Raw genomic sequence first — 26794 nt, 5'->3', positions numbered from 1 at the left:
TTGCAGCGGCATAGATAGATTGGCCTCATTTCGCGACTGAGTCCGAGTTTGGACGAAGATGGTACATGACGCAAACTCTGCCTCAAATCCAAAGTCGCTCTCTCCTTGCCGACAGCCGTATCCGACCTTCCGCATACGCAACATCAATGTCATACCTTTGGTTTCGCTTGCAAAATCTTGGCGTATCCGTTGGATCTGACTGATCGTTAGCTTCCTGTCTCACTACTTGTCATTTGGGTGCAGAATATGGCACCATGTGCGAACTTACAGAGCGATTCGCCCGTCGTCCTGGACAACTGTCTCAAAGACAACATCATCCATTCCGCCTCCGCTCTTGACAACCCACATGCGCGTCTCGAGAGTTTCTCCGGGATAAACGACGCTCTTGAACCTGGCCCCATAGGCTTTGAATCGACTTGGGTCGCTGCCGCCCAGCTACTGCAGCAAACCATGTGCGGCCATGTTCCAGGTGCCCAGGCCTTGTAGGATGGACCCCTTGAATCCGGCGCGCTGCCCAAACGCCTCGTTCGCGTGGAGGGAGCTGTAGTCTCCGCAGAGGCGGTACAGGAGGGCCGCCTCCGGAGTGGCCTTGATGATGTGCACGGCATCCGGGGCGCGCTCCGGCGCTTTCACGGCCGGCTTCGTCGGGCCTCGGGGTCCGTTGTAGCCGCCTTTTCCTATGCCGAATGCGGTAGATGTCATTGTGGTGTAGGTTGTATCGGTCTTCTTATCGACCAAGAGCTGCTCTGCTTGTTCATTGGCAAGAGCTCGTTAATCCGACAGGGTGTTTGAGCCCAAAACTCAAAAGGGATGCATCAACCATCATGACGATGAGGACATACGCATCCAAGTCTATCGATGTTCCTCGCCATCGAAATCTTACCGAGCTGATTCACACGAACGCGAGCTCCATTCCAGAGTCTCATGTCATCGCCGCCGATAGTCTTACGAACCGGAGCATCACTCTCGGCGAGCTACGGAGCCATGTAGGACGGATTGCAAAAGGTCTCGCGGATAAGCCGAGTCCGCCGGATCAAGCACGATGGGTAATTGTGTTACCCAACTGTTTCGAGTTCCTCGAGGTCTTTCATGCCATCTTATGGACAGGCGGGGTCGTGTGTCCCGTCAATCATGCCCTCAAGGCAACTGAAATCGGCCATGGAATCGCGGTCTCGAGACCGCAATTTGTTGTGGCATATAGCTCGATATCAGGAACAATACAGGAGGCCGTCGATATGGCAGCAAGAGAGCTGCTAGGTAAAGGGGTATCATGGAGACCACCACCGATTCTATCCATCGTGGAACGGAGCAAGCAAGCGAAACATATAGCGAATGACCTCCTGGCGTCAAGTCAGCTGTCCATACCACACTGGCCAGACACATCAAGACGACTGGCCTCAATACACCTCTCATCCAGAACCACAGGGAAACCAAAGGCGTCGAACTGACACATTACAACTTCGTTGCCAGCGTCATGCAACTCATCGCCCTCGACCCCAAAGGCCAAATGTTCAACTCGGCAAATAGAACCGTCATATTCACGCCCTGGGCTCACATTGCCATGACGGCAGCGCTCCTCTTCCTCGGTCCGTACACCGGTAGATTTCACCACGCGATGCCGCAGTACAGCATCAAGAGTTTGGCAGGCTCGTGGGCTCTGCGCAGGCCAACATGTTCCAGGGCGTCCCGAGCATGGTGCTCAGGCTGACCAAATCGGATCTGACGGAGCGGTACGACTTTTCCAAGGCGCAAGTCATCAATATTGGTGGCACTCTGCCAAATCCGGTGCAGCTCTCGAGACCACTAAGCCGGGCGCCGTGGAGGCTTATTCAGGTGTGTGGGATGACGGAGGCGGCTGCATATGTAGCCTACCAGGAGTTTGACAAAGTCGTTCCTGATGGCTGTACTGGGAAGCTTCTGCCTGATATCGAAGCGGCTCTGCAGAAAGAGGGAACAACTGAAGATACGCTTTTGGGCGGTCCTGGAGAGTTGTGGAGAGTTGCGGCTTCGGGGCCTAAACATCACACGCGAATATGCGTTGAACCCAGGCGCGCTCAAGGAAGCGTTTCCCGTCGAGGGTTGATACAACACCGGAGACGTGTGCCGTATATATGAGCAGGGACGGCTGTCAATCGTCGGGCGCACAAAGGAGTTGATCAAGTACAAGGGCTTCTAGATGATCTCGATGGAACTCGAGCAGATTGTCAACTCTCATCCCCTCGTGAGGGAGTCTGGCGTCGGGGCTCTCTGGGATGAGAGCCAGTTGACGGAGGTCCCTACTGCCTGGGTTGTCTTTCAGGAGCACGACGGGAGCAACTTGAAGAGAGGCGAGATCGTTGGAGCTTTGAAGGAGATTCAGAAGGCTGTAGACGAACAGGTCAGCGGGTACAAGAAGCTTAGAGGCGGTCTTTGGGTTGTTGACAAGCTTCTGAGGAACGCAACTGGGAAGATCTTGAGGAGAGACTTGGTGCGGGCAACTGAAGGTTTGTGTTATTCAGAGGAAGGCAACAAATTCTGGGCCAAGCTCTAAGGATGGAACCGAGTTAGAAGAGCGCCCTGAGATTCAGCGTGCCTGATCTCCTGGTCTCATGGAAACCAATGCCACTTACTACACCCAAAGAGTGATAGTGTCAACACTCTAGGTAGTCTCTATAGAACCACATATTGTATATTGTGGAGTTGCTGAATTAGGGTTCTTCCGTTGGAGCAAAGTTTCTGGCAGGGTAGTCATGTCTGGATAGCCAGCCGAACAAGCACACCCACACTGATGGCCTGGTTTAGTTCTCACTCTCTGAAGGCGAATGGGCCTCGACAGCCAGTCTCAGCTGCATCGACTTGGCTCTCGTTTACTCGCCCAACTCTCTGAAAATTTCGTCAATTTCCAATTACGACGTGGCATTTGTGCGCTCGGAATGATTGTCCGAAGTGGTCTAGAGCAATTATTACACCTACCCAGGGATTTCATACGTTAGCGCAGTGAAATGACAGGGAGGGTCCACTGCAAGTACCAGTTTTATCTTCTTCGCCTAATTTCTATAGCCGGTCTAGAGGCAGTACTTCTAGATCTGAAGGCCGAAATTCTCTACTAAAGCTGAACCTCTTAATCACAAATATTCCATTACTTTCCCACTAATTTTCCCGCCGACTTTACTAAAATTATAATTATTTTTAATATTTTAATAAAGTAAAAGAAGGTATCGGTCCTTATTTTACTATATATTTTATATATAAATATAAGTATTGTGACTTTGCAGGGCTATTACCGAATTTGGTTAAGTCCGTCTCCGCAAGTACCGCACTAACGTATGAAATCCTAGGACGTTGTACATGACATGATGATAGAACAAACCCTTGTCAAGAAGCGGACGCGCGGGTGCCGAGGCAAATTAAAAAAGAGTCGCGAACGATTATAGATCCATCTGGGCCGCTACAGTATGGATATTCGCAAAGCAAATGGTAGTACACGGCAGTCCGCGGGTCCGATTCGGCCGGTAGTTACACAGCACCAGAATGTTCAACACTCTGTACGATCTCTGAGGACACTTTGCCACTCACACGAACGTAGGAACCTCGCACCAATGTCGCTCTGCTCACGCTTGCTGCTCGGATCCGGGTAGTATTCAACAATAAGGCCCAGATCCCGAAAATATTGTAGGCTGAAGTAGTAGTCAAAGCCTCAACTTCATGTTGGTTCTAATCACCTGTAATCAAGGTCATTTCTTTTGGGTTCCTCAGGATACATCTCACACACCGTCTCTGACAGAACCTGCGTCAGGCCGGTCCCAGAGCTTGCAACTAGTCACAGTCGAGAGATGGGTGCATTTACGCGTCTCTCATTCATCACATGTGGATAATCATAGAGCCCATACATTCATTCTGGGCTGAGGGTATCGCTGGAAAGTCGTTACCATACGAAGTCACCCTTCCCTTGTACCGTCTCCACGGGATCTCCGTCGCACAAAATTCCTGTCATTCCCCGTTCCAGTGGTCGTTCATGTGACTAGTCGTTACGCCCTCTCCCGCTCCTGTCTGCGGACTTCCTCCTGAAATACGTTCCTACCCGGCGCGGAGCCCGGCGGCGGACTCGTCGGCTCGAGCTGGATATCCGCGCTGCCCTTCTGCCTATGCATGCTCCGTGGTTGCCCCGTGGGATGCGCCGCATTCTGGCGTTCCACCGCGGCAGCGACAGCCGCGTGGCGGCGACGACGCCTGATGTACAGCCACGTCATCACCGCGGCAATGGTGAGAGAGATGAGGATGACGGGTAATACAATGGCAAGGAGGTTCGGTTTAGGGGTGGAGGGGTTGACGTTCAAGGCCGACCTCAGTGTGAAAACGGGTCCGGTGATGTTGTTCTCTTCGCCGGTGTCGGGGTCGTTGTACATGAGGATAATGGTTATGTTGTTGGCGCTCTTATCCGCCAGGTCGGTCATATGGGGTGTCCAAGGAACCCAGCCATCGCCGCCGTTGATGTTCGTTACAGAGAATGAGGGTGCGCTGTCAGTGATGCCGTTGTCTACGTCGAAGCCGACGATGCCAATGGGCGTGGCGGGGTCGGCGAAGAAAGTCGTATCCCAAGTGACTTGGAGAAAATTGTTAGCAGAGCGGACTTGAGGCGCAGCGGTACGATAGTCGCGCGCTTCAGACGGGCCGGGTATGAATTTAAGCTTACTGAAGTACGTCGTCTCCACGTACAGAGTGCTCCCCCGTCGGGGCTGACAAAACGGACCGTCCTGCCCGATGTTGTTGTTGCACACGCCAAAGACTCCCCCATATCCCAAGGTGTTGCTCGCCTGCGGCGGCGGCGGTACGCCTGTGCTTGTCGTGAGTCCGCCAGAGGTGGCCGTGACGGTGTAGACGGTGCCCGTTAACGAGTACGGCGGCGGACTGATTGTTGTGCGTGCGCCATTGCTGGTAACGACCGATGGCGAGATTGTTCGGGCATTGCCGTTTGAGTCGATGGTGATCCAGTCGTTCACCGGACCGGGACCTTGCCTGGGTTGGACGGCCGTGGCTGATGATGATGTTGCGAAGAGGAGAGCTGTCGCAGCAAAGGCTGACAGCAGTCGTTGTGTGTTTAGGAACATGGTCTCGAGCATCTGCGGTGCGGTACGATGCGATGCTTCAAATGTCGGGCGAGCACAGACGCTGTCGGTGAAAGTGCATGAGGTAGAGTCTTGGTCCGTCTTCCCAACTCAAGTCCACCTTTGGTTCCGACCAGAGTTGATGAGAACCCCCAGCTTGCAGGAAAGGAATATCTCGAGGGGAAACTAAGTCGCAATGGAGAGCCTCGCTAAGAACGATAGATCGACATGGATCGTAAGACAAGACAAGGATCGGTTGGTGATGGACCACTTCGTCCCGGCCCTCTACACCTCAGCGTGCCGTATCTTGCTGGGTATCAAGTATTCAGCGGCGCCGCTGAGCAACGGGAATCTGCTGAGAAATAAAGAAAATTTGGGGGGCCCCAGAAGAAGCGGATGTTTACCTGCTGGGGGTCTCGCAACCCGTCCGTCATACGAACTTGGAATAGAGGGGCATCGGCGTTGGTAGCAGTAGGAGCAGCGGCAGCGGCAGCGGCAGCAAACAAGCAAATGTATTCGTTCGCGATTCTCGAGTTCGAGCCAAGTCCAAGTCCAGGGTTGGTTGCGCCGGTTTGGCTAGGTAGCGTAGCGCACCCACTTTGTGTCCAGGCGGCACAGCTTGGCTTCTTCTTATTTTACTTGGTGGCTGGCGAAGTAGAGCATTGGAACTGGATCTCAGGAAGATGGCGCTAGGACAGGACAGACTTCAATGGGAAAAGAAGACTCGGGCCAGTCAGTCAATTCAAGAAGTGGGAAGAGGAAGACGCTTGAATCCAAGGTGGAATGGCCTTTCTTCTTGTGCTCCGCCTGTCCCGCTCCCCAATGGCTCTTTGGCGAGGGGACAGCGCTCTCATGGTCGTCAGCACCAATGAAGAGGATGCTAGGCGTGAGCAACGCATGCTTGGCAAGAGACGATCGCGGGCATGGCACGGCAGCGTGGCAACCGATTGATAATGGGCGGAGAAAGCCAAGGAGGTTGGCACCGTGGTCTTGGAAGAGGAGCTTGGACGGAGTCGACCAGCACGTTGTTGTCTCGGCAAGCTCCAGAATCGCTGGTTCGAACCCGGAACGCCCCTGTCGAGCAGTGCTGGCGTGCTCTGGGCCCATGTCTCACAGCATGCCATCAAATGGTCTTGTGAGCTTGGTAATCACAGAAATATACATATAGGTATCCGTGCTCTACAATGTATACCATGCCACCATTCACCGGAGTACCGCAGGGTCCTCCATGAAGTCTGCCGGTCCGTCTTGGGACGTGACTTATTAACTACTAAGTTATCATGTGTTCGAGCGCTGACTGGCATTTCGTGAACTCTTGACAATGCCGTCTCAACTGGTCTACCCTCGAAAGTTTGACAGGCCAAACTGGAGACAGCTTTGTTTTAGCTCAGGTAAAGCGGACGAACACCTATTGGAACACCTGTACAGCACAGTAGTGTAGTGCCGGCCTGCCTTGCGCTTCTCTTTCGGTTCGACGCCGGGGCTGAACTCTCTGAAGCGAAAGCTGCGAGTTTCTTGCAGGAAAGAGGGGCTATACGATGGAGCAGACAGGGGACCACGTCTGTACGGCAGCAACTTTGCAGGCCCTGCCCTGCAGCCACCACTCAAAGCACCAAAGTCTGATGGGCGCCAAGCGGTTTGTCTGCCGTGACAGGAGGGTGATGGTGCTGTTTCTGTCTCTGCCGTTACCGTGTTGCCCCCGGGGAGCCACTATCGCCATCCTCGGGATGCGAGAGATGGAGTCGCTAGCCTTTCCTGCAACGTGACAAGAAATGATCGCGGTCCGCGGGCGATGGGGTCCAAAACTTTGATACAGCTTGGTGGTGATTGTCGAACTCGCCCAAGGAATCAGAAGAAATTGGTCGGTTGATGCATGCTATCCTATCTTTGGGAGCCGACCTTAAGGTTGGTGTCGTGCCGTGCATGGTGTAACACGAGAATGGCTTAGCCCAAACAGTTTTACGCACTTGGCTTCGATGCGCTTGTGTCAAGAGGCAGTGGGAAACATTTGTTCGAAGTGGTGGGATGGCAGGATGGTTGCGACTGGGAAGCGTGAGGTAGGACAGCGAGGTGGTTGGTCAATGGACCTCAGGGCAAAGGAAGGGGGCAAAGGGCCGGATTCAGACACCACTTGGTGGACTTGGCCTCTCTCGTACTTTTGCCAAGACTCATCAATGATCAATGGAGCCGATGTGCCGTGTGATGAATCTGTAGACGGACCAGGCCCGACAGCTGCGCCGCGGAGAAGGCCGGAGAGTGGACTGATGCGCCGGATCAGGGGGCTCGGGCCCTACGAGAATGGGAGCGGAGGATTTCTAGCTTGCAGTGCTTGCAGTGCGGCCTTTTCTTTGCTTTGGAACATCAACATGACTTCGGCCTGTTCCCGTTGAGTCGTTGATTGAGCCAAATGCAGCAAATCCGTATCTATGGATGCTACCAGAGTCCAGCCAAGGCGCCATTCAGGAACCAACATGTGTCATCCTAGACATGCTAGACCAGCAGCGGTGAAGCCCAGTCTGACAGAGCTAGCTTGAAGTGCTTCGGCTGAATCCGTCGCCATGCGAGAGACACATGGGCGCTTACATCCTCTCTCCCTCGGTGTTGCCAGAAACCAGCATGCCAGAGAGATGTTGCACAGGTTTGCGGATGGCGGCTTGTCCTTCAAAACAGCTGAATAGCAGTCGTCAATGGCCTCAAACCTCTTGATGAACTCAGAACACATATGCAACTTTGAGTAGATCGGACTGGGCAACGAGTCGACGAACCCATGGCCGCCACCACATGGGTTGCCCCTCATCACGACACCCACGATCCGCCCAGGGCCAGCTCCAACAAGACGTAAATCCGACGACCTGCCTCCTTCGGCCACTATCGGGGCGTGGATCCCGCTCTTGTGCCCACTGAACAGACGCAGCTAAGGTTGTCTTGCATGCTTATTCCCCCACATCAAACGTGATCCGTCCGATAGCATGGCTCGACGCTACGACAAGAAGCGCGTTTTTGCACGCCTTACTGAATCCGCCGCGCCATTTCACGCACTTGTCCGCCCAGCCGCTGGTGGGAAACGATCCAATGCCTCGATGCAGGACTCAAACCTCGTCCTGTAGAAAGAGCTAAGAAGTTGTCGAATTCCGCTTCAGCTCATCATGTCTTGCCCTGTGAATAAGGTCCAAAGCTCTGGGCAACGTGAACCTTCCAGACTGCATGCTATCCGTCCCGTCGCATCTCGGGACCTGAGCCATTGCTCTATTCCTATGGTCGCGAAGCCCTCAGCAACTGCCGTCTGCATCGTCCAGCAGCCATGCCATGCAGAGTGGCTGGTCGCAAAAGCAACGCCGGTGCGTTGGCTCAATGCAAGGGGCCCAACATGGCCAGACACGCACCTGTGAGGCGTTGTCCAGCCATACCTCTCTGATCCTTATCCAATATGAAACCATAGAAAGCCCAAAGAGCCTTCGTGGGTCGACTTGCCCCTCCGCGCCGCCCAGTCGCCGTTCCCCGATTGCGCTAGAGCAGGTGAGCAGCTCCCAGCTCCCAAAAGAGGCACAGAGGATCACCCGCTCGCGTCCATCTCGACCACTCGCCGCACGAGGAGGCGATGGAGGGGAAGATGGAGGGGCACATTCAGAACCAAAGAGCTTGTCCCTCGATTGTTAAGTGGAGTTTGTTTCGTGCCACCCCGAAGGTCGACCGACGCATCGTTCCAATCTGCTCTGAGGCTACTGAAATGCTACTGGACGGCACATTTCTTCACCTTGCCACTGAGCGTCCCCTCACCTTCAACACATCAGGGGCTCATTTATGTACACAGGGAGGCTTTCAAGGTGAAGCGTTGTAGCCGCTCGTCAATTGCTTGCTTGCTTTCAGATTCCTTCACCCGCCCACCAGCTAGAATGAAGGGATTCGCAACCGCCGCGCTCGCGGTAGCAGCCGCCACTACGGTGCTCGCGCAACAATGCGCCGATGTCATTGTCCCCCGCTACCCTGCCCCTCAGGTCGCCGCTGGCTGGCAAGCACAGCTCGTCGCCAATGGCTTCAAGAAGCCTCGGACAATCCACGTTGATAGCCAGGGTGCTCTGCTCGTCCTGGATGCAGCTGTTGGTGTTTATCGCGTCACATTCAAGGACAATGGCGGCACATGTCTATCGGTGATTGAGAGCAAGCTCCTGGTCAACAACACAAGGGTGAGAGCTTACTTTCGACAAGCATATAGTAGTGTATTGCTGACGCTTCATCTTCCAGCTCACACATGGCATGGCCTTTTCAGAAGATGGCAAGACGTTGTACGCCTCCTCCGTCGACCAAGTCCTCGCCTGGGCCTACGACGCAGCAGCCGGTACCGTCAACGCAGAGCCCGCCGTCGTCATTGATAACATGGCAAACAATGACCAGACCACGCGCACCTTGGTCATGTCCAAGGCCTCGAGCAACTGGCTCGTCGTCTCCCGTGGCGTCGATGAGAACTTTGACATTGACGCGCTCGATGCCACCAGCGGTCACGCTCAGGTCAAGGCCTTCGACCTGAGCAAGTCTGGCAACAATCCCTTTGACTTCAACACTGATGGGAAGCTTCTCGGCTGGGGCATCCGCAACGCCGTCGCCGTCGCCGAAGACCCGGTCACCGGTAACGTCTGGGCTATGGATAACTCCATCGACGATATCACGCGCAACGGCGTCGACATCCATGCCAACAACCCCGGCGAGGAGCTGAACCTGCTCGGTACCATTGCAAACGAGACCGACGCCGGAAACTACGGATACCCGCGGTGCTTCGCCGTCTGGGATACCAGCATCCCGCTGAACAGCTCCCTCACCGTCGGCGACCAGTTCTCCATGGAGCAGAACACGACGATGAATGATACCCGCTGCCACAACGACTACATTGCTCCCCGCCTCACCTTCCAATCGCACTCGTCTCCCGTTTTCCTCAAGTTCAGCAACGACGGATCAACCGCCTTCATATCTTTCCGCGGAAGCTGTGAGTTCCAGTACCCCCTCAGAACCTCACATTGACTTGAAGCTAACATGACGCAGTCAACCGCCCCGACCCCGTTGGCTACGCCCTCACCGCAGTCGATTTCTCCAACGGCGAGCCTGTGGCGAGCAGCGACTCGACCGACACGCTCAAGAACATTATGTATAACAAGGACCTCAGCACCTGCCCCGATCAGTGCTTCCGCCCCGTCGGTCTCGCGTGGGACTCCCATAACCGCCTGTTCATGACGTCCGACTCCACGGGCGAGATCTACATCCTACAACAAAACAACACCACGCCGACGTCGACGACGCCTGGCACCATAGTCACCGCGACTGCTAAGCCCAATGCTGCTAGTGGCTTTGCCTCTTCGCTTGGTCTTGGTTTCGCTGCGTTGGTCGCGGCAACCTTCTTCTCTTTCTAGACTGATGCAGAGATAAAATTAGCGCTGGAAAGAAACGTCAGTCGATCACCACTGCTATGGTGTTTGCCATACCCTTTTAAAATCTGAATTATTTCTGGCAGAGCAGTGTTACGATGAATGAATATATCTAAAGTACTTGCTTGATGAACACTTGCGAACAAACGGGTTGAGATTGGCCCAGAACCATGGTTTCTCTTATTTCCCCTCTGATTGAAGCCATTTTTAAGGACGCTCTTGTGACACAGAACGATTTTGAGGTCCTGACGGTGTTATCATTTGATGAATAAGTCTAGTTTTGTCTTTGTTTTTGTGCGCTGTCTACTCCAAGGCAGTGAGCTGATCCCTCGTACCATCCTCTCCATCCTGACTCCATCATGATTTCCTCGTCTTGTCCTTAAGCTCTGCAGACCACATCTGTCTTGCAGCTTCTCTTTGACAAAATCACTTTTCGACAAGCTCTTTGAAAAATTAAAACATCGGCCACTCATCGGCCACAAGGACCAATCCAAAGAGCCATGTTGCTTCCCAAACCCGTGCTTGTTCTTGAGCACTTCCCATCATCCACATCGACATACCCACATCTCCTTCCGTCTGGTATCTCCTGTTCTTCAAACACTGCCCGCATCCACATCGATACCTTCGCCTCTGAGTTTCCTATGACAGCCATCAACCTTTGTCGCGACCCCAGCCGTTCCGATGACGGCAAGAGCCCAAGCAATGAAGAAGAAGCCTAGAACTCCAAGGATGATGTCGATGATCAAGCTCACGATTTGAGCGTTGACAAGGCGTAAGATTGATACCAGGGATCACCTGGCGTCTTTCCTTCCAACGAACCATTCCAATCCATTCTCTTGGCGTCAGACACTCCCTGGGAGATCTTGGAACGTTGACCGGGGTTGTGGAGAACAGTGCCTGTTCCCCTATGCCAATCGTCAATCAGGCACTTGCAGATCTCCCAGATGGCTCCCTTGATGCCCTCGGGTGTGCCCTGCACCTCTACGATGCGCTCAGTGGACTGAGGGAGCATCTCCCTCTGGGCGACCATGCGGACGCCAGAGCCATCCTGGATGTCCTCCAGGAGTAGTCAGAGGCGTCCACCGCCCCCATTCGTTTAAGCTAAATTTCGAACATGACGCTCACCACACGTCAACGTGGATGCTGCCTTCAAACTCTCTGCCTGTCGCCTAGGCTGGTGGTTGGAGCCATTACAGATTCAATGTCGAAAGTAGCGAAGGTCAGAGATCTTGCAATGTCCACGGCCACAACGTTCTGTGGGGAAACACTGTCCCACGCAGAAATCGTTGTCGCCTAGAACTTTGCAAGATCTCTGCTGGTATTTGTATTCGATGCTCGGCCGCTTCGGCGCGCAGACGAAGTTGTCGCCAGCTCTCAGGGCAAATCCATGATTAATGCCATCGACACCCAAAAGGGTACGTCTGACTGAAAGGTGAGCCAGTCTTTGGAAAAAGATGTCGGATTCTCAATTCAAACCTGTTCTTGAAGCTTTTTTGAACCAGCTGGCTCCGACCCACTCCGATTATTCACGTCCCGGTCGGCGGTGACGTTGGGCGCCAGCCAGAGATTGAAATCGTCGATAATGCCGACGGCATCGTTGGGCAATTTGGCGATCTGTCACCATAATTTGAAGTTATTAGCAGCTGTTTTCAAAAGGATGGGTGCAGGGCAAGGAAGATCCGGGCTCAACTTACGGTGCCCACGCCAGAACTTGCCGAGGGGATCATCACGCCTCCCTTGTTCTGACCACCGCCACCAGCTATGTTCGATCCAGTAGTTTCGATCTGGCGAATTCAAGCGAATTGAGAGATTCGACATCTGCGGCTGCGTCACAAAGAGGCCAAGATCATCGTCGTCAGCATCGGCGTCGGGAGCAAGGCCGGCGGCGGCGGGGGGACAACGGCGTCGCGGCGGTGAGCGCCGGCCGCAGTGCCTCCCCGGGCACGCTTCCTTTCGATGCACATCGGATGATCATGGCGACCCTCGTCGCCCCAGTAGCAGGGGCAGAAGGCCCCGACGTCATTTTGATTCCAGGGTGCGTTTTCACGCACCCATTCAGCGGGGTCCAAAGTGGCCCGGTTTGGGGACCACTGACAGTGGTTACACGTGGCAAAGGTCTTTCGACCTAAGCCACGGTTGTTCGAGTCTTTTGCAGGCTCCTGGCTTGCTGGGCATGGCTCTGAGCCTGCTGAGCGTAGCCAGAAGCCTGCTAAGAACCTGAACATGGCCAGTAGTCTGCTGAGCATGGCCAGGAAAGGAGCCTTTCCAAATGAAGCACTTCTAGGCAAGTAACCGCTTGGGCCTGCGGCCTCTGGCAGGCTTCTGGCTTGCTGGGCATGACTCCGAGTCTGACGAGCGAAGCCAGAAGCCTGCTGAGAATTTGAGCCTGGCCAGTAGTCTGCTGAGAATAGCCAGGAGCAGACAGGGGAAAGCAGTAAGGCAGATGGGCGTATGCATAGCCAGGAACCGGGCCACCGTTATCTCGTTGTTGGGATTGCTTGTGAAAACGCAGACTTGTTCGAGCTTCTGATTCCAAAGAAGCTGATGCTGAATTGAAACAGGCTGATGTCGGGAGAGCATACGCAGAGAGGGTTGAGGCTGTATCGTGTCTGTTGAGGAGCCTGGGAAAAGGTATTTGTTAGCCACTATTCATGAGATCCAGAGAGACAAGAATTCGAGACCGAACCAGCCCAATGAAAGACAAGTTTCTTACTTGAAGGAATTTGGTTGAACATGCTCATCTTTCCACAATCGAACTTGAAGCCTTTCTTGTTGACCTGCAATTTGAACATCAAGCTGGTGACAAACCCGATTTCTGGTGCCTTTCCAGCCGGCCTGATAGCATTGAGAACATGGCTCCTGTCCTTGTTGTACCCAGAGACAGCTCTTGAAAGGAACTCATGCCCATTTTTTGGCGATTCGACTCATGGTTGATGGGGATTTGATCGTCGTTTTGTTGTTGATGCCCCTTGTGAAGAGGGGATTTGTAGCATGAATGCGTTGTTGGAACGTTTCCCTCGCTAGACTTGGGCAGTACGCAAAGTCTGCACCTCTCTGCCATTCATTTGAGCTGGCCATTGATAGACGTCAGGGATTTTCATGAGTCCTCTGAGGAGCCATCATTGACCTGCTGCCCATGGAAGGGGAGTCGTGGAGGGGCAAGATTCTCGATGTGAAGCTTAATACTGTAATGCACATTATTAGTAATGAAGTAAGACTATGTAGCTAGGGAAGACGCACCGCCTTGGACTTTTCTGTGCGTTTTGAAGCATTCTTGAACGCAATCTTCACCCTCAAGCATAAACAAGGTGTGAAGAAGCCTTTTTGTCAGGCAGTTCATTCTGCTAGCCAATAGGCAACTTGTCTGTTAGGAACGAACCCTTTGAAAACATGAAAGTTAGTTGTGAGCCTCGTCTCGCTGAATTTTCTAAACGATGCTGAGCACTTGCCTGATGTGAGGTTACTGACCTCGTCTGACACACTCGAGCTAAATATTGCTGTCGATTTTTCTCGGATTGCGACGCAAAATGTTCGGTTGGACTTCGTCGGAAGTAGCAATCGGATGGGAATGAAATAATGCTGAAGATGCGACGGAACCTTCGTCGCATACTTCAGACGGTGCCTTCCGTCGGATTTCCGTCACTCGAGCACCTCCAGTGGACGAGGAAGTCTGGATTGCAAATTCTTCTCACAGGGAAAGGCCGAGGGGGGGAGCGTGTGAGGGTTGCGAAATTTGATACACCTTTCTGATGTGTCTGGTGAAAGTTGGTGAGGCCAGTGGCCAGGCCTTGGATTAAGGTAAGGTGCGATGATGAAAGAGGCTCGTCTGAGCTGACTGCTAAGGCTGTGATGGAGGTGCAAAGTGAAGAGACGAGGAGTAAACGGACAAAGAATGAGCGGACAAAAAGTAGATGGAAGAAGTGTGAAGACACGAAGAATGAAGAGACGGAAAATAGAGGGATGACGAGTGAACGGACGAAGAATGAACGGACGAAGAATGAAGAGACGAAGACTGAAAGGACGGAGTTTGTAGGAACTGAGCTTTTAGGGTCGAAGAGTGAAGGGACGAAAATTGTATGGACGAAGAGTGAAGAGACGAAGATTGTAGGGACGAAGAGGGAAAGATGAAGAGTGAAAGATGAAGAGTAAGCACGATGGGGCGTTAGCTTTGAGGAAGGCAAAATAGGAGGAATATTTCCGCCCCAGAACAACCACCAAGTCACGTGCCCCTCGGAACCTGGCAGCAGCTCCCTCCGGACTCCTGGTGAGGAAGGTGCATTTCCAGACCTTCCTCGGTCCTTCCCAGTCGGGAGTCTCTAGATACCTTACCTAATGCGAGGTATCTATACCTAATTTACCTTGGTACACATATGCACATGTACGTACCCAAGTTGAGCAATAGCGGTGCCTCTTCCCTGAAGATATGATGGACAAAAGGAGGGTATTTCACTGGATATTAAGGTTCTCATTGGTCTTCCCACCATATACATGACGCAGGAGGAACCCAGGCAGAATCGGTCTTGCAAAGATCAAATAGTAGTACACTAGCCAAGACCCCGAGAGCTCAATATCTTGGAGTAAGGTACTGACATAAAGCCCAAATGACAAGAAAAAGCATGTAGTATTCCACAATTTTGAAGTGTCCCGGACCCCTAAGCTACTAATACTTTCATATCTTTGCCCGATAGACAGCCATGTCTGGCAAGATAGTGGTATGATCCAAGAAAGCAGAGGTAAACTTCCATGCATACGCAAATGGGACCCTACTGGCCATGAATCGAAATACCTTGACGATGACCTTGACCGACTTGGCATCCTTTGGAAGATTCTCCCAAAGCACCTGCTCAACATTGTTGCGGCGGTCAAACATCTTCTTCGATCCGAGCACAAACCGATGACCGTTCTGGTTTCCATGGAGCTCCTCGCCACCAATGACAACAATCAGGTTCAGATCGTTCTGCAGCTTGCCGCCAGGCAAATCGGCATAGGCAAGTGTGACTTTGAAATTCCTCGTGGCTCCGTTCACAGTTGGTGCTGGAATCGGGATCGCGAGGTGGAAGGGGCCATTGCCATCTTCGTCGGCGATGCCGATGCCGTATCCTGAAAGAGGATCGTTCAACCTGGGTAGCGAGCCGACTACATTGACTCGACCGTAGCCAGAGTGAGGATTGGGCTCAGCAGAAACAAGCGGAGGGATATATTGTCCCTTGATGGGCTCCGCCCCGTTGATCAAGAGCGCTTTGAGCAGTGATCCCGTGGGGTTCTTGACGCCGTCTTGTTCATCAAGATAACCAGTTTCCAGGAGAGCCTCCCGAATGACTGCGCAGGTCCCCGCTACCAGGGGTGTGGCCATACTGGTGCCGGAAAGGTACATGTACTTGGAGTCTCCAGATACGCCGGTGAGGTTGATCGAGGTCAAGAATCTCTTGTTTTGAGAACGGGCTGACAGTATCGCGGTTCCTGGAGCAACAACATCCGGCTTCAACCTGTCCTCAGTGGTCGGGCCCCGGCTGCTGAATGCGGCGAGTCCCTCGGGATTATCAGCCATGTGGTCATCCTTGAGAGGATTCCTAGGAAACTTCTGAGACCAGAAGCCTCCATACGTGTACGGCCGATTAGAATCGCCAGACATGAGATCGGGCCGGAGATTCTCGGTGGCCCCGACCGTGATACAATTCTTCGACGCCGCTTCTGCGCCGAGGGAGCGAGGATTAACCGTCCCATCAACCTTTCCGTCGGTGTCGATATCCTGGCCATCGTTACCAGCCGCGAAGAGAATGGTCATGTCTTGGTGATCCCAGACGAACTGATCAATGCTCTCTGACCGCCCATCATATGGTCGTTGGATTCTGGTCAGGGGCGGCAGCGCGGAGCCCCAAGAGTTGGTATGGATCCGGGCGCCGGCATCATACGCCTGGCTGAAAAGGGGACTTAGTGAACCTTTTGGGATGCCGCCAAGCATGGGGGAGTCGTATTTGAACGGATTGAAGCCGCTGAAGAGAGACTGCACAATAAGCTCAGCATCCGGTGCAGTGCCTTCGATTAACCCCTCGGAAGCATGGAGGCCGTTGCCCAACACGGATCCGCAAACATGGGTGCCGTGACCATCGATGTCGTCCGTCGCACCGCCCTTTTCGGCACGACCCCACGAGTACAAGGCCTTGACCCGACCGGCAAATGCGTCATGGGCGTCGGTGCTGGTCCCGTTGTCGAAGCCCGTGTCCGCGACACATACGATTTGACCTTTGCCTCGATAGCCGGTATTCTTGACGGGCATAGCGTCGTCAAATTTGAGAATTCCACGGGCAACGTTATTGAACAGGGCAGCCTCATTCGCGGTGTGAAGAACGCGGACTTCGTCTAATGCCGCAATGTCGTTGAGCTTGGCAACATCCACCTTGATCTGTACGGAACCATCTCCCACCGTAATATCCGACGGTCGCACGTCTGCAGCATCCGCGATCTTTTGAAGTAGTTCATCCGCCACGCTGCTTACGTCGCTGTGAAGCAAGACATCAATATGAACCGTCGCAGTCTGCGATGCCGCCACGACAACTGGCGGCAGAACAAATTCGTCAGAGTAGATGCCAACATAGTTGATGAAATCGAGTTTGTCAATCTGTACAAGGGAATTCTTCGGGTATCCACACAGGTAGATTTGCTCTTCCTCATCTCCGACGAATTCCGCGACATTGACGCCGAGTTCTGACAGCTGGGCCTTTTGTTGTTTGTTCAACGGGTCGCCCGTGGTGCGAATGATGATGTAGTCTGTACTGGAGCAGTCGAGGTCATGGCTAAGAGCCACTCTTTTGCCATTGATTGCGATTGATGCAAACATTTCCTAATCAGGCAGTCAAAAGAAAACAGATTTGAGCCATTTACCTAAGGCCAGGAGTAATCTTCGTAGCAGATGCCCAGCAACAGTCGTACAACGGTAAATCTGGTGTCGCCCCTGAAGAGAAGGTATCGCCAGTCCGAATTTTGTTTAGAGAGAAAGCAAGAAGGCCAAAGAGCTTCTTTTAATCATGAAAAGTGATGCAATCTGCTATTATTCCTTTTCTACCCGCTTGGGCGCGCCGCGGAACTCTGTATTCCACAGTATTATATTCTGTCGATATCCGCCAGGACGTATGCCGGTCCAGGATTCTAGACCACCAATCTCGAACACCACCGCCATCTTCTTCTATTCCAAAAATATAACCCCCCCAAGAAAACAAAACTTATGCTGCAATTCATGTTACTTACCGGGAGGTTCTTGCAGCTCCGATGTTTTACGCTACAGCGACTACCCGAGGATCGACGACGCGAACGCCCTATTCTTACGAGACTTACCGGCGTTAAACAATACAACAACAACAACTACCCGAGGATCGTCTGATAAGTTCCAAGCCTCTTATGATGGAGTGTTACATTGCGGGAACTATCGCCTGCGTTTGATCCCATCATGGGACAGAGGCAAATCGACTAAGACACCATATATTCTGCAGTACTCCGGCTACGTAGCACATGAAGTACCACATGAATGAATACCCGTGATACTCTCTTGATTCATAGGAAGACATGTGGTCTAACGCTTACTTGAGGTCTATCCAATAATATTCGGACTCACCGAATGTTGGAAAAGCTCTATGTAGTATTACGATTCTCCAACAATCTTCAAAATTGAACTCTGGGTATTGAGTATGGTATGAGTATTGCCACAAAGCTACATGAATTTAGGTCTAGATATCCTTCAACAAACGGAGCTGCTTCTGAGGGACAAGCTGCTTGCCAACAGCATATGAAGCTTCATCTTGAGGTGCAGCCTGGTTCCATTGGTTGAAGTCAAAATTGACTGAGGTGTTGATGTACTCAATGGCAGCCGCATAGAGTTTCCCTTGCGGTGTCACGGCTGATTTTCCACGAGAAAGGAGACCCTTTCCGGCCGGCGTTGGGGCTGGCGCCGAAGTTTCCGTCAACTGAACCTTGAAAATGAAGGATTTGATAGCTGGGAAAGATCAGTATCCGTAATGGAAGAGGACTTTGAAACTGACAGGCTACGATGATGTCGCTGACCGTATCATGGCCATATTCAATGACATAGAAGACATGCGGCTGCACAGTCTGTTCGAGGGCGTGGAAGCCAGCACCCATAGCCTTCACAACGTTCAGTGCCTGCGGAGAGTCGGAAATTCCGGAAGCACCGAGGATGCTATGCAGCACCCAAAGGCTGATCTTGTCTTCCCCTGCTGTAGTGGTAGAGGTTTTGGTGATAGTCGAGACCATGGGTAACCTAAGAAAGGAACATATCCAGTCAAATGGCGCTCTTTCGCACGAATTGACGGGAAATACCAGTGTACACGTCGAAAACAAATCATGCTTACCATGGTGACAGTTCTCGCGTTGCTGATACAACCTTGGATCGGTAGGCGGTTCTCTTGGACTTGGAAGCGATGGATTCATCGCCTGGCAACTCGCCACTCTTGATTTTATTCTCAACCTGTTTTTCGACTCTGGTCAACTCCCAAGCCAGCCAGGAATTGATGCTCTTGATGCAGGCATCAAGCTCATTCTTTTTCGTGTCGGGCACAACAGGAATGTTCTGGACGTAGAGAATGTTGGCGAGATCCAAGTCTCTGGTATTGGAGTAGTCGACTTCTGAGGGCCCACCGCCCGGTTGAGATTCGGAATCGGCAACGTTTGAGCTCATTTGAAAGATTATACCAATCAGTAAAAGGTTGTGAGAGATGGGTGGACCGAGATGGTATAGATGGCTTGGGGGATCCTGACTCGCAGACTGATGACAGAATATATGAATTGGGTGAGTTCGGGGCGAAGGCTAACTGGTCTATCTCTCATCGGAACCTTCAGGCGCCCTTGTTCTGTCGCCTGTCACTTTTCCATTACTGCCAACCATTGCTCGTCGCTCTCGGCCCTCTGCATTGATGTATCACTTCACTCGTACAAGTGAGACTCTGGGCTCTGAGCTGGTGACGGGTGAAACCCTTTGCTGTGCCAGTGAAAAAGGTTTCTTCCGATATGCTAGTTTCCGTAACGAGTACAACGTGCATTCTTTCCTAGGACTATGACGTCGAATCAAGCACATAGCTTGAAAAGTATGCTTCAGTCATTGAGTAATTTAAGCAAGATGCATGCTTCAATGCAACCGTGTCCATTTTCGGTTACCAAGTCTCACATAGTGTGATGAGAGCCTGGGTGAACGGAAGTAATGAGTAGAGTGATGGAGCACAGCGCAAGGAGTTTGCATTGCAGTCTCTATGTAGGCCCCCGTCCGATGGCATGATTATTGGGCGACGATGGGGTGAGGTTTAGAGCCATCAATACTAGCTCCGGCTGCCTCGCTGAGACTTGAAGCTTTTCGCCCAGGATCTTCGTCCAACCCAAGTACGTGTGTCTAGCCACAAAACCCCCACTCTGTCGGAAGCTTGTACAGCCCGACCCAGCCTCTTGCCAATAAGTTGCTGTATACAAGCAGCAGGGGGCCGTAACGCCGCTCCGAACGTTGATCAAATGAAACCTAGATTGCAACAAAGCCTGCCTCTTGAGCTGATCTTAGCCGAGGACGAGATTGCCTCCGGCGATACATCGAAAGTAGCGGATGACCAGAATACTAAGCTAGGGCTGGCAAGGAAGTCTATGGTAGTCTCAACAGGTTTTATCAAGAGTGATCTGGGCATCGAGTTCAGAAAGCCATGATCAGTGTGGGAAGATATAATCAGCGGAACTGCCACGTATCACTCTTCCTTTCTATCCAGAAAGAATCATCCCTCCAACCACTGGTCTGCTCTTGTGATAGTTCCTTGCAACTCAGACTACCCATCCACCCCGTCGCTTATCAAGCTAAGCCCTCACCACCTTGACCGCACCCTCAACCGCCGCAATGGACGCACAGAATGCTCTCTATGAGAAGACGGGATTGCCCATCGTTACTCTAGAAGAACTGCAAGAAATCGATGTCATCATCTCGGCTCTAGCGGATCCCGAAGCCCTCACAGAGTCTGTGTTGGCTACTGGTCCTATGGGGCATCCGGGGAACGAGTTGAATAACGTCTATTATATCAACTTCAATCCCGCAACAGATACTCCTCAGCTCAAGGCGCAGCTTGAGACTGTCAAGAAGAACGTTGACCTGAACAACAGTTTCTTGAGTACCAAGGCTGCCCAGACCGTCAACGCGAAGATTGCAAGCAGAGAACTCGAGGACTCAGAGCTCCCGAGGGCCAACTACAAGGCCAAGGTCACTAACTTTGTCGCATCTAATTCTCCATGGTATGTGATACTTGCAATTCTGAAGTTGTGGTTCTGACTGCGGGCTTTCGCAGGACGGCGGGATTCGCTACCCAAGTGCTCCGAAAGAACTTTAGCGTCGAGAAGAAGAGGTTCCACGCAGCGCTTGTGTCCACTTTCACCCAGGGATTGAACTTGCCGGACACCATCAACACCAAGCTCGAGGAGTTCCTCACGAACATCAAGAACACAATCAATTTCTCGACCAATCAGCAGAAGAGCAAGGAGGACCTGACGTTCTTCATCCTCATGACTATATATGTGAAGGATGACGTATTGCAAGCCTGGCGACCACGTTAGTACTAGTATCAACCAATGGATAAAACCATACAGAGAGCTGACAGTCCTAGAAATTCGCACCATTTACTTCAGCGTCGACCAGTCCCTGAGCACATACACGCGGGCCAAAGGCGACGAAAGCTCTGGAATCAACGTCGACGTCAAGATTGACTACGTTCAGAGTGACGGCGCCTTCAACGAAGAGCTTTTCGAGAGGGACGCCAAGAGTGGAATTAATAAATTCCTTGGTGGTCAAACCACCAGCGTTATCGAAGGCGAGGTCCACGTTGAAGTTTGACCAAAGAAGCAGAAGAGGTTCCATGCACTTTGTTTTTGTGTTTATGCCGTTTCAACTAAGTGTCACTCGTTTGTGTTTTGAATCATTGATGTTATTACTGATGTAGGGGGAATCTCAATTCTGAATTGCTTTCGAATCATGACAGACGACATACTGATTGTTGCTTTCTTTTCCAAAACTTCTGAAGCGTCCACAGCTGCCCTCGTGTATCTTGCACTTATTGTTACTTTCATTTCCCTCGGCTCTGGACTCATGATACCAACCTGACCTTCCCAAAATAGCTGTCTGCCGGATAAGTTTCCACATCAGCGAATTCTCTTGCGACGTTCAAACGGGAAAAATATAATATGCAGGGTGTCACGCTGCGATGTTGAGCTTTTCTTGGAGGTCCGATTGCAAGTTTGATTCACGACAGTGAAATGCTTAGCGTGTCATGTTAGTTAGTACTATTGAATTCCGCGGAGCTGGCCATTAAGTGAATCTTGAAGACACAGTACGTCTCATTCCTCATTTCTGTTATGTAAGCTGTTCAAGAGACCATGAAGACATGATTCAGAGACGAATGGAAACTTGAATGTAAATAAATATGTAAATACACGTAAGGACCCAGAAGCCGAGATATAAGTGTTGGTTTACGTAATCACAGGGTGATTTGTTCGATCGAACCGTGGTGACGAAGGGTCAATTACTCTTGTATTGATCTCTGCGTGAAGTGGAAAAGAGAGGTTCCAACCGTTGGTTGGATCGCCGGTCAAACGCTGATATAGAGACCCTCAGATGGCCCCTGCGCTGGCGCTGACTCGAGGTCGAATTGGGCTTCCAATCCGACAGTAAGGTCAAGTTGGGGACCATAACTCCGAGGCTTGCGAAGGTAGGTCGGGTCTGACCGTGTAAGCCGTCAAAGATTGCTTCCATGGCACCGGCACTTGAGGAGAGGGGTTGATAGGTTATGAAATCGACTGTTCAGCAGAGGACGAACCAAATAGCCTTTTGAACTGCATAATATGTTCTTATGAATAAAGACAGTATTTGTAGCCAACTTTGAAACATTGAAACCCGCTTCGACCAAGCTTTCTTTCATAATCCCAGTGCACCCAGACAAATCTAAAGACTCCATCTTAAAAGAATAGCTGAAGGGTCCTGAGAAAGGCAGTGTTCATCTGACCTATATCTATATATACATTTATCCATGAGAAATTTTACCACAGAGTCGCTCTCAAGCCGGTCAGAGACTCACTTTCTTGATGCACTTACTTCTTTAGAAGCGGAAATGCGGTCTGGTTGGGACTAATTCAAAAAGTCGGGTAGGCTTTCCTCCGGCTCCATGGATTATTCACCCCCATTCACATTTTTCCAGCATCTTATTGGCTCAACTGTGAGAATATCACCGGCTTCACCTATTTCTTCCTTGGGATTTGAGCAGTCTTCTTTGAGATATCTTTCACTTTCACCGTCCAGTACTGGGACTCAGAAAGAACGAATAAACCCTAAAATCTCCCCATATGCTCGTCCCTGCAAGCACTAGGCGACTAAATTGGGTTGCCACCGCGACTCCAGCGACAACCCCCACCGTTAGATACACAGTACACGATTGACATACCATTTTGATCTATGCCGATATTTTTTACAGTCTAGGAGCTTACGAGACGAATGTTGAACAGTGGGGGATGCGTTAACGTAAAGAATAATTCAGGTGGATGTTGATAAGACCTCATCGGCATCATTACGAATTCGATGCACTCTCCTCAGATTCTGTGTTGGCGATGCATGTCAAAAAGAGACTATTTCGTACAACTTCACTGGCACAGGTATTAGGAGTCTTGTTAAAGACAAAGAAGATGTATTCAAAGAGCCAAGTGGCCGAAACCTCAGTGAAGAGGGAGAAGGTTTGGTATCTGAGACGTAAAGAAAAGGTCGTTCGTCGTACTTCTCAACCAATCATGTGGTGGAGGGGATATTGTCCGTGACATCGTTTTCGTTGCATTGTTTTTTTATCGTGAGTTTCGTTTCGTTATAGTCGTGTCGTTTCTGTCGTATATGATGGTGACTGCTCATCTTTGTGGGCAGTCGGGCTCGGGACTTGCTCAGCGTATATATCATGATACACTAAGCACACCCCGACGTAAGGGTTTGGATGTGTCGGAGATCGTATGTTCGAATCCAACACGGTGAAATGTTCATCTCGTGTCGGCGGTTTGAAGGTTGGGCAAACCGCCATCAAGGTTATTTGGTTCGGATGTTCTGCAGGTGCATGTGCAGACTGGCGAAGCTGATGGGGAGCTCGATGAGGGAGCTCTTCATGCTAGGAGTGTTACACGAGGCCGGGATCTGGACTCGGAAAGCCTCGAAGCTAGATCGGGCGCCTAGAAACAAGTATGTTAGTCAAACCCAATCTCGGACAGGCAGATTGACGAGTCAGGACATACCCCTGCCGTGCAAGCTAGTCGCCTCGAGCTTCTCGACGTGCGAGCGCTCTGCTTGAGTCTCAGCAACATCGGTGCTGTTGTCGAAACCGGCAGAAATGGCGGTGATCGGGGCCGATGCGAAATCAGCGGGGCAGCCGGTGGCAGCAGCACCGTGCTCCCTGGCCGAGACGCCGAGGATCAGTGCCAGAAGCACCGACAGCAGCCCCAACAGCCTCTGCCACGAAGGCGGGGCCTGGGCCATTTTGGATGATTGTTGGGTGGTGTTATCGAGGGGGACCTCGAAAGAGGATATCTTCCAAAAGAGAAACTCAGACAAGCGATGTGGCCACTGACGAGTCTTTAATAGACCGCCATCGTGAACACCCGGCCAACGGACGCCAAGCCCGGGCGTAAGAGGCGGTGGGTGTTGAGTTGGCCAGCCACTCGGTTTTCGTTTGTTTTCCACAATCCCCTGCGAGAACATCATCGGCGCACAAGACTCTTTCGTTAAAGAACGAGCGGAATGGGCTTAGCACAAGTGAGCTGGCCATGCACCTGTGGGCTAGAGGTTTAGCGGTAAAGCCTCGCGTGGTTCGTCCAAAGACCGATTCGGGAGTTTTGCGCCATGGTTCGTTTGTTGAGGATCCGCTGTGAGCATGCTGCGACGAACCGGATCTTTCAAAAGGCATCATATCCCTGGCCATCGTGCTGTAGGAGTGATTGGATCGAGCGGTCGTGAACGGGGTTGGGAACGATTTCGACCAGGGAGCAAGACCACACCGCAAGACTGAGAAGGAAGAGACTCCACCAAATGGTGGGTTATTGGACCAGGATTGTCACAAGGGTGTCAGTAGCCGGGCCTGTTCGTGCCCAACCCATCTCCTTCTTGCAGACCATCAGGCGAACCGGCCGGTGTTCTTCGGCGGCTATGGTCCCGGAGACGGAACCGGCCGAGTCAGAGCAGACCTTTGACAAACCTCGGCCTAGCCGCCTGAGGCCAACAAAGGTGCGCCAAGATGCTGGTCTTAGGTGCGTCGTATTGTGGAGGGAGGCAGAGATTGCTAGGCGGATATCAGATGATCTGATAAGATGCCATCTACCAATCGTAACATGCGCCCAGATCTTGTCCTGCAACATTAGCATGGGAACCCTGTGTTGGAACTTGAATTCAACTCATGATCGTGCTCTGAGGAACGTGCCTGTGAACAGTAGAACCATCAGTTTGCGATTTCTCTTCTATGGTACAACTGCCTCAAAAAAACCCGATTCTTGACAAAGTGACTTGGGTTTTCAACACCACTTATGTACGATAAATTTTCACACCATCGGGTTGCTTGGTCTTTATTGATGATTCTATGAAACTTGTCTGGAAGTTCACCCGTCGCAACGTGACTGTCCTTGATCCCCCACTTCAATTCGCGCCAATGTGACCTGCTTACCTCGGCACTCTCGGCCGCCAGAGTGTGATTCGCCCATCGGCTGAAGGCATTCAGCCAAGAACATCTAGCTGCGAGTTATCGATCCACCAAGAGGATCCTCAGACGAGGTTGCGTGCGCAAAAGTCTGCTCGTCCATAACATGACCATGGTATATAGATGCGGTGCAGCACGCTACCAAAAACGCAGGCTTCTGTTTACTGCTTCCTCGCCAGGCCAAACCTCTACGTTATCATCATTAACATTTTCCAATACCGAATCCAAGATGAGACTCACCCCAGTTGTTGCGATCTTAGTCTCCACTGCTATGGCTTTGGAGTGGCTGTCTGTTGTGCCTCTTCACGCGCGCCAGGTCACTAGCGGAGCCAAATACGAGTGTCACGAGAATTGCGGTAGGTGATGCGCTGGACTTCAAACGCCAGACCGAGCCAGCTCATGACAATATCTAGGCTATGCTATTCTTGGAGCCGACCAAGCCGGTTATTGCACCAACTCGACTTGGACGGATTATTTCGAGGGCTGCCTAAAGTGTGCAAATGCGTTTAGTATCTGGCAATACTACGGGGACGGCGTCACAGAAGCTGCGGACGGATGTGATCTCGACGCGACGCCTATCACTGCTTCAAACAGCACCACCAACGCGACTACCACGGCCAGCACATCTGGTACAGCTGGCGCATCGTCCACTACCTCCCCTACCGGCTCTACTTCGGTAGGTCATTGCTCTCTCATAGTCACAGAATACAGATTTCTGACGAGAATTCCAGTCCGCCATCCCAACTACCGACGCGAGCGCTGCAATCAGCCACCAGCCTGGCATCATTGTGTTTGCATTGGCTACTATTATGGCTGTAACCCAGCTCTTGTAAGGGAACGAAGTTTTATACAATGAGATGATGACATGAGGCAACTGTATCTCAAGCCAGCCAGTTTCAGTTCTGCACGAGCTTTGAGAGATGAGATGATAGCCTCTATAATGTCACACAATAGGAACCTAGAACATTGAACAACATCGACGGTGCCATTATGCGATATATGATGGGCAAATAAGCCATGTGTATGTAGCTTGGGTACGGTGCGTTTACTCCATGCGAAATATATTGGAGACGGTGCACGTATGACGCACCCTTTCTTCTCTTCGAACCATGATAGCGCAGTTTATCTCTTAGACCCAGCTTGGGATTTCAATTATGAAAGTCTTTTAGCTTCGTATCTAAAACTGCGGACGAATTTGGAGCGAGAAATCAGTTCTAGCACAAAATAGTACGGCCCAAAATGGTTCAATATGAATTTTCATAACCCATATTACGACTTCTTGGTGGCCTATTCTGGACTTCACAGCACGATCGCTCGTTCTTATTAGTGCTCATCACCGTATCACATACGGAAAAGTTCTAAAGCTTTCCAACTGCGGAGACAACATGAAGTCTTAAGGATTGGCATGGTTGGCATTCACCACGAGGGTTCCTCAAAGAATTTGAAAATGACGGAAGCTCTTATTGATGAGACTACAAAAAAGCAAACGCCTATGCAATGTACCAGCCAGCTACTCCAAGTGGCTTTTGTTTTATACAATGAAAGCTCCACGTGG

The 26794-nt window shown here is 51.6% G+C and overlaps 11 protein-coding genes across 11 annotated transcripts; 4 read left to right on the top strand and 7 right to left on the bottom strand.

Moving 5' to 3' along the window:
* Nucleotides 1-149: 149 nt before the first annotated feature.
* On the bottom strand, nucleotides 150-702 carry CORC01_00617 (peroxisomal multifunctional enzyme; the record flags this gene model as incomplete). Its single annotated transcript, XM_022612274.1, has 3 exons — nucleotides 150-195; nucleotides 269-404; nucleotides 450-702. 3 exons carry the CDS (start codon nucleotides 700-702, stop codon nucleotides 150-152), a joined length of 435 nt encoding a protein of 144 aa, XP_022481413.1.
* A 122-nt stretch (nucleotides 703-824) lies between these two features.
* On the top strand, nucleotides 825-2530 carry CORC01_00616 (AMP-binding enzyme; the record flags this gene model as incomplete). Its single annotated transcript, XM_022612273.1, has 4 exons — nucleotides 825-1257; nucleotides 1356-1586; nucleotides 1637-1833; nucleotides 2177-2530. The coding sequence occupies 4 exons, from the start codon at nucleotides 825-827 to the stop codon at nucleotides 2528-2530; spliced, it is 1215 nt and encodes a 404-aa protein (XP_022481412.1).
* Nucleotides 2531-4007: 1477 nt separating this feature from the next.
* Nucleotides 4008-5099, bottom strand: CORC01_00615 (uncharacterized protein; the record flags this gene model as incomplete). The annotated part of the gene is made up of 1 exon (XM_022612272.1): nucleotides 4008-5099. The coding sequence occupies one exon, from the start codon at nucleotides 5097-5099 to the stop codon at nucleotides 4008-4010; it is 1092 nt and encodes a 363-aa protein (XP_022481411.1).
* Nucleotides 5100-8977: 3878 nt separating this feature from the next.
* Nucleotides 8978-10483, top strand: CORC01_00614 (glucose sorbosone dehydrogenase; the record flags this gene model as incomplete). The annotated part of the gene is made up of 3 exons (XM_022612271.1): nucleotides 8978-9268; nucleotides 9327-10062; nucleotides 10119-10483. 3 exons carry the CDS (start codon nucleotides 8978-8980, stop codon nucleotides 10481-10483), a joined length of 1392 nt encoding a protein of 463 aa, XP_022481410.1.
* A 763-nt stretch (nucleotides 10484-11246) lies between these two features.
* On the bottom strand, nucleotides 11247-12225 carry CORC01_00613 (KH domain-containing protein; the record flags this gene model as incomplete). The annotated part of the gene is made up of 4 exons (XM_022612270.1): nucleotides 11247-11546; nucleotides 11775-11923; nucleotides 12016-12112; nucleotides 12193-12225. 4 exons carry the CDS (start codon nucleotides 12223-12225, stop codon nucleotides 11247-11249), a joined length of 579 nt encoding a protein of 192 aa, XP_022481409.1.
* Nucleotides 12226-12327: 102 nt separating this feature from the next.
* Nucleotides 12328-12744, bottom strand: CORC01_00612 (uncharacterized protein; the record flags this gene model as incomplete). Its single annotated transcript, XM_022612269.1, has 1 exon — nucleotides 12328-12744. The coding sequence occupies one exon, from the start codon at nucleotides 12742-12744 to the stop codon at nucleotides 12328-12330; it is 417 nt and encodes a 138-aa protein (XP_022481408.1).
* A 2423-nt stretch (nucleotides 12745-15167) lies between these two features.
* On the bottom strand, nucleotides 15168-17336 carry CORC01_00611 (uncharacterized protein; the record flags this gene model as incomplete). Its single annotated transcript, XM_022612268.1, has 1 exon — nucleotides 15168-17336. The coding sequence occupies one exon, from the start codon at nucleotides 17334-17336 to the stop codon at nucleotides 15168-15170; it is 2169 nt and encodes a 722-aa protein (XP_022481407.1).
* An 883-nt stretch (nucleotides 17337-18219) lies between these two features.
* On the bottom strand, nucleotides 18220-19187 carry CORC01_00610 (uncharacterized protein; the record flags this gene model as incomplete). Its single annotated transcript, XM_022612267.1, has 3 exons — nucleotides 18220-18485; nucleotides 18532-18770; nucleotides 18862-19187. 3 exons carry the CDS (start codon nucleotides 19185-19187, stop codon nucleotides 18220-18222), a joined length of 831 nt encoding a protein of 276 aa, XP_022481406.1.
* Nucleotides 19188-20378: 1191 nt separating this feature from the next.
* On the top strand, nucleotides 20379-21362 carry CORC01_00609 (uncharacterized protein; the record flags this gene model as incomplete). Its single annotated transcript, XM_022612266.1, has 3 exons — nucleotides 20379-20666; nucleotides 20912-21080; nucleotides 21136-21362. 3 exons carry the CDS (start codon nucleotides 20379-20381, stop codon nucleotides 21360-21362), a joined length of 684 nt encoding a protein of 227 aa, XP_022481405.1.
* A 2223-nt stretch (nucleotides 21363-23585) lies between these two features.
* Nucleotides 23586-24029, bottom strand: CORC01_00608 (uncharacterized protein; the record flags this gene model as incomplete). Its single annotated transcript, XM_022612265.1, has 2 exons — nucleotides 23586-23725; nucleotides 23789-24029. 2 exons carry the CDS (start codon nucleotides 24027-24029, stop codon nucleotides 23586-23588), a joined length of 381 nt encoding a protein of 126 aa, XP_022481404.1.
* A 1439-nt stretch (nucleotides 24030-25468) lies between these two features.
* On the top strand, nucleotides 25469-26072 carry CORC01_00607 (uncharacterized protein; the record flags this gene model as incomplete). The annotated part of the gene is made up of 3 exons (XM_022612264.1): nucleotides 25469-25595; nucleotides 25653-25915; nucleotides 25971-26072. 3 exons carry the CDS (start codon nucleotides 25469-25471, stop codon nucleotides 26070-26072), a joined length of 492 nt encoding a protein of 163 aa, XP_022481403.1.
* Between the last annotated feature and the right edge of the window lie 722 nt (nucleotides 26073-26794).

The sequence above is a fragment of the Colletotrichum orchidophilum genome (assembly GCF_001831195.1).
Source record: "Colletotrichum orchidophilum strain IMI 309357 chromosome Unknown Scaffold_3.1, whole genome shotgun sequence".
Classification (NCBI taxonomy): Eukaryota; Fungi; Ascomycota; class Sordariomycetes; order Glomerellales; family Glomerellaceae; genus Colletotrichum; species Colletotrichum orchidophilum.
The sequence above is the reverse complement of the archived record's forward strand: the minus strand, read 5'-3'. Positions and strand labels throughout refer to the sequence as shown.